This window comes from Pyrgilauda ruficollis, unplaced genomic scaffold (assembly GCF_017590135.1).
Source record: "Pyrgilauda ruficollis isolate IOZ18807 unplaced genomic scaffold, ASM1759013v1 scaffold93, whole genome shotgun sequence".
NCBI lineage: Eukaryota > Metazoa > Chordata > Aves > Passeriformes > Passeridae > Pyrgilauda > Pyrgilauda ruficollis.
The window spans coordinates 3,124-14,005 of NW_024531377.1; the positions used below are offsets into that span (position 1 = coordinate 3,124).

The 10,882-nt window shown below is 49.0% G+C and overlaps 1 protein-coding gene across 1 annotated transcript; it reads left to right on the plus strand.

The window, feature by feature from the left end:
• The first annotated feature begins 472 nt into the window (after positions 1-472).
• Positions 473-10,562, plus strand: LOC121365291 (TOG array regulator of axonemal microtubules protein 2-like). The gene is made up of 10 exons (XM_041489344.1): positions 473-574; positions 1,751-1,898; positions 2,959-3,108; positions 3,823-3,987; positions 4,092-4,224; positions 5,867-5,972; positions 6,703-6,938; positions 7,953-8,105; positions 9,235-9,352; positions 10,290-10,562. The coding sequence occupies exons 1-10, from the start codon at positions 473-475 to the stop codon at positions 10,398-10,400; spliced, it is 1,422 nt and encodes a 473-aa protein (XP_041345278.1). The 3' UTR covers positions 10,401-10,562.
• Positions 10,563-10,882: the final 320 nt, after the last annotated feature.

Sequence of the window (10,882 nt, forward strand, 5' to 3'; positions counted from 1 at the left end):
TTTGGAAAGCAACTGCTTCTGAGTTGTAATTCTCAAATTCTGGAGACCACTGTGGGTTGCCCACAGTTTAGAAGAATGTCACCGTAGTGGATGGGCAATGAACAACACATAAGCGAAGTTGTAGAAGCATTCTCTCCTGGTTTGCCAGCATCATACAGTTCACTGTATGAAAGGAACTCTAGTGAGACTAGTTTAATGAAAAATAAAAACAGAGAGGTCTTCTGAATAATGAAAACATGCCTTGGATGCCTCACCCATTAGATGGATTGATTGTAAAGGTGGGAGTTCACTGAACTCACTTCTTCCCCTGTGAGCAAGGCTCAGCCTGACACAGAGGTGAGGTTGGAGCTGGGCTGTGTTGTGGTTCCTCATCTGTCTTATGGCTGAGAAAACACCAACAAGCAGTCAGAGCAGCTAAAGCTGTCCAATATGGACAAGCAATCCTCCTCCATTTAGTAACCTACAGGTATCTATGACGCACCTCTACGTCTTGGTGGTGTTTTCTGTCAACTGTGTCTGCTTTGGATGGAAAAAGATGTTTGTTGGAACCTGCAAAGTCAGGTTGTCTCAGCTTGTGAGTTGTACAGCCATGCCCCATGCACAGCAGTCTCTGATGCTATTTCTAGGGTTCATCAGCTTCTGGGCAGCTGTGTGCTCTGGCATGGCTTTGTTCAGAGGGAAGGGAGGGGAGGTGGCCATGGGGAGATCAGCCCAGAGCCCAGGCACACGATTGCCTTTTCAGCAATGCCAGGACCTGCAGTTGTTTTGGGTTTGCTGTGGGTTGGCAGAGGAGGCAGATGCACAACAGCTTTGGTAGACAGAATGACCAGTCAAAGACTTGGGCACTTGATTTCGGCCTTGCAGTGAAAGGGCCCAATGTATCCCTGACAGGAACTGACCCTTTAATTTGAACAGGCCCTGGTTTGGATCTTTAGCTGGGCCAGAAAAGTTAATTTCAATTCCTTGATGGGCTCATTTGACTCTTCCATAGCCCTGTCATTGGGAGTGTTCTCTGGTAGCTCAGTGAAAATTCCTCCAGTGTGAAGTGTTGAGTGGCAGAAGCTGGAGTGGTACCTTGGGGTTCTGGAAATGCAGTGCAAAAAAGAAAATATTCCTGCGCATTCTGCACATGCCTTTTATGGCCCTGTAGCCTTTCTTGTGCCAAAATTAGAGTAGCCCCAGGAGCTGTATCTCACAGCCCTCTCATTCTCAAGTTTTCTGCTCATTAATATCAGCGTTTGTGCAACTTGTTTTCACAAGACTCCTCCTTTTGGTCTGCTGGCCTCAGAGACCAAGTCCTTCAGAGCTGAGTCCTTCACAAGCCAGGAAGTGAGAAACAGCTGCAATTCCTGGCCATGAGTGTTAAGCAACAGCACATTCTCCCTCCTTGCTGGGTATTGCACATGGTTTTCATTCTCCTGCCATGGCCTGTAGGAACTGAGCTGCCTGCTCACTGTCATGTGAGCTCTTCGTCTGTCTTGGAGCACTCCTATGACTTTCATGCTTCAAGGAGGGCTTCCTGACAGAGGTTGCAGTTGCAGCAGTGTAAGGTTGTGGCACTAAACTGTTCCACCTCACTGTGTGTAACTGCCAAGGTGAGGACGGGAGACATTCCTCTGAAACTTTTGGAATGGATACGGAGCTGCATGGAAGACCATGGCACTCTATGGACTCTCTGCTCCTGATGAGATGTTGTGTCTGGTTTGTGTATCTCTGCTTACAGTCTGTGATGTTTTTCCATTGCACCTAGATCCATGCTGAATTGTGCAAGTTGGCTGAGGAGAACGTAGAGCAGAAGAAAATGGAGCTTTTGGGAAAAGAGATGAAGAGGAGACAAAATGAAAAATCTTTGCAGCTTCCTCCAGAGACAGTTGAGCCTGGGGATGCAGCTAAAGCAAGTAAGTGGTGGCTACACTTGTGGTGGTCCTTTTTGACCACTTGCACAATGTTGCCATCAGACTGGGGGGCTGTTCTGCTTGCACCTGAGTAAGAAGCTGCATTAGGATTTAATTCTGCTTCCCAAAGAAAAATACAGAGACATGAAGTGTCTTGCCCATGGCCTCACTGAGTCAGTAAAAGAGTATCAGCTTCCCACCTCCACTTGTAAAGTCTTTCAGAGTAGAAAATTCTGTCTTGCAAAGAAAGTACACTGGGGCTTCAGACTCTCTCCTGGAGAGCAGCCTCCAGGGAAGGTGAGGCTGAAAGAATGCTTTTCAACCGGGGTGCAACCTGGAAAAAACAAAATTCCATTCCTTCTGATGAAAACTCCAGAGATCCTTCTCCTGCCACTCCCTGCTGAGGAGCTGGCGCTGCAGAGCTGTGCTGAAGCCCCTGGCAGGGCTTCTGTTGTAGCCCCAGGAGCAAGCAGCATTCCCGAATGAATCCTGGCTGAGGGGCTCTGCCTGCAGGGCTGCCCGAGGGCGGCAGCAGGGCCCTCGGGAGGCATCACACCAGGTTATCTGCACTTCGGTAACTTCCCCTGCCTGCCTCTGGAGCAGGAGAACAAAAGCAAAGCAATACTGGGTTTTCCTTGTTTCTTAGGGGAAGTGTCACTGCAGTTTGCTTTTAAGCTAGAAGAGGGTAGATTTAGATTAGATATGATGGAGAATGTTTTTAAATGAAGAGGATGAAAAGCTGGAAGGATTTGCCAAGGGAAGCTGTTGTTGGTCTATCCTTGAAGGTGTTCAAGGCCAGTTTACATGGGGCTCTGAGGAACCTGATCTAGATTAAGGCATCCCTGCTCACAGGGGTTGGAATAGATGATGGTTAAAGGTGCCTTCCAGCCCAAGCTCCTCTGGGATTCTGTGCTCACTGTCCCATGTTAGTGTGCCATTGTTGTACTTGAAGTTCTTTGGGACAATAACGAGATGTTACCCAGGTCCAGCAACTTTTCTGGCCCTTTCCATCATCACCCTGTCCAGCACTCTTCACTTACAAGCTCCTCTTTGGTCCCTGCAGGCTTTAGCCTACCACCTACCAATGGCACGGCTCCCAGTGTGCAGAGAAAACACCCTGGTGGTGCCATGAAGAAAACGGTCGTGAGAGAGCAGGACAAGGTGCCCATTCTGCCCAGTACACCCACCATCCATGGAGATGGCAGCTCCTCAGGTAAGCCTTCTCCGTGGCAGCATTTCCCTGAAGGGAATGGAGCACAAAGTGCCTCCTGCCTTAGCCAGCACAGCTGGGATCTTGGGTCCATAATCTGTCCTGAGAATGAACAGCAAATCCACTTTTGAGTTACTTCAGCTTGGTAGTCTAGAATATTTGTAGTCGATGGAAAGAGGCACTGTCAGGTGTGAAGGGTCAGGTGTCGCTGTTCCCTGGTCATTGCTCCGTGGGGATTGAGCCAGGCCCAGCAGGGCTGGGTTGCTCAGGCTTGGCTTGGTGCTGTCTCTAGGCAGCTGCAGGTCTCTCCTCAGGGACTTGCAGAGAGCCCCTGTCCTCAGGGCTGGGGGAAATCAGGGTGCTGAGACAAGAGAGGCACCTGAGGGGTTCCCTCCTGGGCCAGCCAGTCCTGCTGTCAGCACTGCCTGGCAGGGAGCGGGAGCTCTGCGGCCTCAGGAACCGGCTGCTGGCTGTGGCAGCTGTGGCCCTTGGGAGCTGGGGCTGTGGGGGCAATTGTCAGGTTTAGCCTGGAGCTGTGCCCAGCTGGGGGAGGCTGGGAGAAAGGAAGGAACCCCGGGATCCAGAGAGCAGGGAAGTCTCTGCCCCAGTGGCAGTGTGTGCCACAGGGAACCCTGGCTGGGAGATGGGGCTGCAGGCCGCTCCATGGCGGGTGCCTTGCCCGGCCTGCAGCGCCCATGGCCGACCCTCTCCTTGCAGTGACATCGCAGACGGCCACTGGTGCCAAGCGCCGAGAGGAGCTGCTCCGTGGGCATAGGCAGAAGAACAGAGCCTTTTCAGACCCACAGCAGGCCTTGCAGGAGGCTGGGAGAAAGGAAGGAACCCCGGGATCCAGAGAGCAGGGAAGTCTCTGCCCCAGTGGCAGTGTGTGCCACAGGGAACCCTGGCTGGGAGATGGGGCTGCAGGCCGCTCCATGGCGGGTGCCTTGCCCGGCCTGCAGCGCCCATGGCCGACCCTCTCCTTGCAGTGACATCGCAGACGGCCACTGGTGCCAAGCGCCGAGAGGAGCTGCTCCGTGGGCATAGGCAGAAGCACAGAGCCTTTTCAGACCCACAGCAGGCCTTGCAGGAGGCAGTGGCCTTTCTGGGCAGCGATGACTGGTAAGATAGGCCCCATCACTCTGTGTCTCTCTTAGCGTTAAGGTCAGTCTGAAGCATGTCTTGCTGGTGCCTGTGAGCCCCAAGAGCCCAGAGGGCCAAAGGGCACTGCTGAAACCACTGCAGAGCTGTGAGAGGCTAAAGATTGGAGAGCAGCCTTTCCTTGGCTTTGCTCTGCAGCACTGCTCCAGCTGCAGCAGGTCCATGCTGTTTCCTGGCTTTGGCTGCTGCTCCATGGAGCTGCAAAGGAAATGTTGAGGGAAGAGAGAAAGCTGTGGGACGAGATGGTTTGCTGGCTGAAGGCAGAAACAGGATGGCAGCAGTTCTGAGTGTAGAGATTTGGGTGCCTTGGGCCACTGGGCCAGTGGGACTGAGTAAGATTCCTCTCTGCTCCCACTGCTGACAGTGATGGCAGGGACTCCTGCATGTGAGTCCCAGAAGCAGCTCCAGGTAGCTCCTCTTTCTGAGAAATGGACTGAGTTGTGCCTTCAAGTCCCTCAGCCTGCCATTACTCTTAAAGGCTCATGGCAGAAGAGAAGGAAAAAGAAATAAAATCCTCTAGGAATCTTGCACTTTTGGAATTCAACTTTTCCTTCTCATGGATTCATACGGGCTTGAGATGTTTTGTCAATACTCACAATGTGTCCCAAAATTCTACACAGACAGAAGGAGGCCCAGAGATGATAACCTTACAAATGTTAGGTGATATTGGTTGTCTTTTTGATGTCTGGGTTAGCACCCACTCACTGGTGGATGCTTCATTCTCACACGGATAAGCATGAAAAATTTGCCACGATGTATCTCCTTGTGCAGTCTCCTTTGCTTTGCCCTTTCCCTTCTGCTTTCTCTTCCCCATTTCTGTTTGGTGCCCTGTGAGGTGCAGAGAGCTTCGGCAGGTGTGGGGGGTCCAGATGACACTCAGGGTGCCCGTGGGATCAGTTGCCAGCCCTGGCTGCAGCCCTGATGCCTCACATTCCTTCCTGTGGCTGAGGGCCTGCACAAAGCAAGTGCTGAGAGATGGAGTTGTTTGCACCTTTTAAATAACATTGCTGTTGTGGGGGTTGTTTTAGGTAGGAGTGTTCTGGGAAGAGCCAGAGTTTCTACAGTTCTTGCCCAGGGGTGGAATCCTAATCTTCTGGGACATCTTGCTGCTTTTTTGGGGAATGTGTGAGGTGGAGTGGAGTGGGTGACACACAGGCCCTGATTGTAGAGTGGAAACTCAGCTCCTGAGTGCCAGTGCAGGCTCTCAGTGCTGAACTACCTGCTGGGGCTGACAAAGAAGGAAAATGTCCCAGTAACAGCCCAATGGGACCGTGTCTCAGGGACAGGTACAGGGAGGTGGCAAGAAACAGCAGCATCGCCTGGCCTCACAGCTTCTAGGAAGCAGTGACAGAGGGACTTAATAGCAAAGATTTTCAGAAAGGTCACAAATGAAGACTCTGAAAGCCCTCTATTTGCCTCTTGGATCTGTGTATGCTTTTGACAGCCACAGCATCCTGTGGCAATGTGTTCCACGATTTCATTCAGGACTCCTTGAAAAGCACCTCCCATGCTTTGACTGAGCTGCTAGCCTGGTGATTTCAGTGGGTGCTGCCTAGTGCTTGGGTAGAGAGAAAAATCAATCTTTTTGGTACTTGCCTTGCAGGGAACTGAAGAAGAAGGGACTCTTGAACATCACACTGCTGGCTGAGTCCCATTCAGAAGTCCTGCTCTGTCGACTTCGTGAGATTTGCTTGGCAGTTACCAGCGAGGTGAGAACATTGCTCTGAATTGTCCCCCATACTTCATACATGGCTTGTAGAGTAGAATATGTGCTTGTTCATCTCCATGTGTGCTCAGGGACTGCCTTCATTTCTGGTTTTAGACCTTCTATTTCGAATGTCTGTCAGCTATCTGTAGGATCTGTGTGTACATGCAGCTGTATTTACTGGCAGGTCGGGTATTTGACACTTGTCTGTGAGTGAGGTACCATTGTAATGCAAGGCAGAAATGAGACACTAATGACATGATATGCCAGAGTCCCAATCTCTGCCCAAGCTGTAATTGAACACTGCAAATGAGTCTGTAGACCTGAGCCTGAGTTTTCTGTTTCCTGCCTGAGTCCTTCAGCTACAGGTTTTGCTTTTTGGAACAGGAGCATCTGACTGTTTTATCTTTATGACTTGTGCCTTTATGTTTTCAAAGCAGCCCTTTCTTTCATTTGCTTGTTTTTCAAATAAAAGGGCCTAAAATCAAAGCAGTTGACATTATAGAAGGGTTAAGTGGAACACTTTAGTGAAACCTATTTTTTTATGCCTGCAGTATGCAGGTGTGTGGCCAGAAATTGGTGCCAGAGGAAGTGCCTTTCTGTGCTTGGGCTCTTCTGCTCCTACTGTGCTTTTGTACACAGTGGGATGCGTTGTGATTTCCTGGGAGTTTTGTCTAAGGAAACTGGTTTTCTTTTCAAGGGGATTCTTATGTTTCCCCTCATGACTTCCCCAGGTGACCAACCTCCGGTCCAAGGTGTCCTGCTCTGCAATTGTCACTCTGGGAGAGCTCTTTGCGATCTTGGGGAAGAACATGGACTCTGAGGTGGATGAGATTGCTGCAGTCCTTCTCCACATGTTGAGGAACTCCCCAGAGTTTATTCAGAAGGCAGCCTGTCAGAGCCTGGGGATGATGGTAGAGAACGTGACTCCTGCACGAGCAATGACCGTTCTCATGGACAAGGGAGTCAAGTAGGTTCTTCTTTCTGTGATATTCTTGACCTTCCAGTGTGTGGGTGAGGGAAGGGATGAGAGAGAGAATGGGAATGGTAGAAGGGAAGGGTCCTGTATCCTGCATCTTCTGTGGACTCAGTGACCTGATTCGCTGATCAACCTCATTTCTCATTTCTGAGAAATAAGGAGGGTACTTGCTTGGTGTGGAGCACATCAGGGAGAATGTGCTGGGTGTGGCACAGCCTGCACAGCAGGTGTCAAAAGCTCCTGCCAAAAGGAGCCTTGTATGAGTGTCCTGGCCTTAGAGCTCTACTTTCTATTCAAACTGATGTTTCATGTTAGCCCTGAAATGTTGAAGCACTTTCCAGGCACCCTGACAGGCCGAGTGCCATGGGACAGCTGAAGCAAATGCTGCCTTAAGTGTTGGTGCTGGGCCTGATAGTTCCCAAGAGACAGTCTCTAGAACAGGACAAGTTGCCTAAACTGACTGCCAGGCTTTCCTCAGCTTTGGAATAGGGTAAAACACTCAGATGTATCCCTTGCCAAGCTTTACAAAAGAAACAGGCTGCATTGCTGGATATTCCACAACTTCACGACCCACAGCATGTTTTCCCTGCATTTGTGTTTTCCCAGGGGTCTGCAGATTTGGGGACGATTGGGTGGAAAGAGCCTCATCCTTCTGCAGCTCTTTATAGTGGGTGCCCTCTAATGGGTCAGCATGAATTGTCCTTAATTTCTAAATAATTCATATGTAATCTATTACTTTAATCTTTCTCCAAGTAAATTCTGGGAAAGAAATTGAGTATCAGATAGTGCAGGGAGACTGAATTCTTCCCTTTTCCGTGCAGCCAGCCCTTCTGAACAATGCGAACTTTGTGTTTAACTGAGGACAGAACCTTCTGCAGGTGTCTGCAGCAGCAAGGAGAAGCCAGGCTCCTTCCCCCAGCAAGGACAGGGAACAGGCTGTGGCCAAGGCCTGTGTTGCTGCTGCTCCTCCTCCCTGTGCCTCAGGGTTTGCTTTCTCCTTCCCAGGAGCTGCTACATCCCGGCGCGGAAGTGTGCGGCCGAACTCCTCCTGTCCTTGATGGAGAAAATGGGAGTCACGAAGCTCGCAGCCACACCCAGGGCTGAGAGGCTGGCACAGGTGGCAGGGACATTTGCTCAGGACAGTCACAAGGACACAAGGTAATGATCTTCATTTCACCTCCTAAAACAGGAAAACCGTTTTGTGTCTGGCTTTAAGTTAAAACCAGAAAAGAGTGGAAACTCAAGGAAATCATAAGTGACTTCACAGTGTGGCTAAGGGGCATAGAATCATGGAATATGCAGAGTTGGAGGGGACCCATGTGGGTCATCCAGTCCAGCTCCTGGCCATGTGCAGGACAGCCCAAGAGTCACTCCATATGCCTGAGAGCATTGTCCCAATGCTTCTTGAGCTCTGTCAGGCTTGGTGCTGTGACCACTGCTCTAGATTGCCTGGGGAATGACTGTACTGGGTAACCTGAGGTTGGCAGCAAGGAGCATTGCCAACTTCCTGTGATTTGAAAGATTCTTTACTGAGATCCAAAGAGCTCCAATTAGCCAGTACAACAGTTTTTTTTGGCCTTAGGTGCACAAGAGAAAGACAAAGTGTTGGCTAATACTCATCACTGAAGGATCCCAAACATGTATTTCTCATTAACTTATGACTTAGAAATATTTCAGAGGTCTCTAGCTAATGTATTCAGTCCTTCTAAACCACTTCTGCAGATAATAGCATTCTAGAATGCTAATAGCATTCTAGAATGCTATTATCTGAGGCTCAGTGATGCCCAAATTTCTTCTTGAAGAAAACTGTGGTTTCCTAGTGGCAAAATCACCCCAAGCCACCAAAATCCCCTTACTTGGATGATGAAATTCCCATTAATAGGTGCCAGGAACACCAGAGCAACTAACTGCCCATGTGCATAAAGATAGTATAGAATAATCCAAAGCAAGGATGAGGTGTTTTGTCCTGGCTTCCCTGCCAGTTAAAGAAAGGAAAATGAATGTGCAAGGGCAGCAGGACACTGCTAATAGGCTCTGACAACAAAGCAGATGTGTTTCCCTTGTTGCCTGGCATGCTTTGATCCCCCAGAAGCACACCCCCAGTTTCAGAGAGAAATGGTATTTTTCTGTGGCCCCAGTGTCAAGGGAGGTAAATCTCCCTCTTTGCTGAGTGTAGGTAATGCCTTCTCATGCAAGGATTGCACCTGATGAATTCAAGGCATCAGCCTCTTCTGTTAACCCTCTTCCTTTGTTCACTTTTCTTTTGTTTCCTTCCTTCCTTCCTTAGGCATTATGGACAGGAGATGGTGAAGATGTTGCTTAGTCATCAAAAATTTAAAAAGCTTTTGGAACAATCTCTTTCCACGCATGACCTGGAAGATATCCTGAAGAGAATTAAGAAGAAAGTAAGTGCTTGGCAGGAGAAATTTCTCCTTTGTGCAAGTATTGCCACTGCTAATTCGAGATCAACCATACCCAGTGTGTCTTTATCTCATTCCTCTTCTGCTGAATCATTTTGCCTCTGGGAATGAGCTGTTAATCCTCAGCCTGTTCTTCTGCAGACCACAGAGGAACTGTATTATTAGGGGAAAAGTGGGGTTTTGAATACTTTGAATATGGGTCACAAAGAGGAAAGGGAAAGAGGAGAAAATGGGTTTACATTCACGTGTAAGCCCCCACAGCACTCTGCCCTCAGTAAAGCAATTAAGTGACAATAGTGCTTCTGAACATAACAGAGTCTTTGCAAAAGAGACTCTAAGTCTCTTAGTAGCACCAAGAAAATTTCCAAATATACAAAAGATGTCCAAGTCAATCCTAGTTACTACAATTATTGTCTGTCTTTTGGGAATACTGCCCTGCTGTCAAGCCCTGTGGAGCTGGAAGAAGCTTGGTAAATTCAGCAGGATCCACTGGAAAATAATTTGTTTGATTGGGGGGGATTTTACAGAAGGGAGTGTGCCTTTGTGCAGGAGCAGGGAGAGTAAGTGTTGAACCAAATCAACTTCCAACACAATGGGCCAGCCCCGAAAGAGTCCAATTTTTTCTGCTACTTCCTTTAAGACCACTCATTGCCTACCAGTTGGCACTATTCCCATTTATGCTCAAGACTAATGAATTTGGGATTTCAGACAGCAGCTCAGTAGGGTAGCACCCATAACCTGCCTTGGGCTACCAAAAGCAAAGAGTTGGCATCACTGAATCTCTGGTCTGTTTATTTCTGTAAGTTAGGAAATGTTTCCCTAAGCCTTGGTAGCAGTGATCCTGGTTCTAACTGGTGTTTTAAAGAGGGAATTTCCTAGTTTATATTCTAAAGATTGATGGGGTTTCTCTGTGTCTCTGTAGGGGATGGAAAACCAGAAGGCTGAATGCCCATCTGTGCAGGAGCCGGTGGAGAAGAGGAGCGATGGTGCGAAGAAGCCCCAGGCCACATCGCCTTCTAACAAACGGTACTGAGCACTTTTGCCAGACGTGACAAAGCCCATGACAAGCTTTACATGCCTCTTCCTCAGGCAAATCTTTCTGGTGGAGATGACCAGTGCCAAAGATTGTCTCCTTTCCCTACAAATGCTCTAGGATAAAAAATGTCTATTTCTGCATTGTGTTGAACACCGCTTCTATGGAGGGATTTGCACAAAAATTGGGCGACAAAAAGTCACCAGTTGCTTGCAGTTCAGATGATCCAGTGCAGTGGCAAGGGCAGGGTTGTGGAGGCTAGGAGAGGGCCAAGTCTCTGATGCCTGACTTCAGACAAGTAAATCCAACCACGGCTTTTTTTCATCCAGGTGGAGTCCTTTTTAGATGGGTCTTTCAATGAGAAGTCCCAGTCTAGAAGCAGGATGCCATTCCTCAAACAAGCGGTTCCCTTCCATGAGGCTTGGCATGGCTGATTGTTGGTTTTCTTACCCTCAAAGAGTACCAAGTTTGAGTAGTAAGGA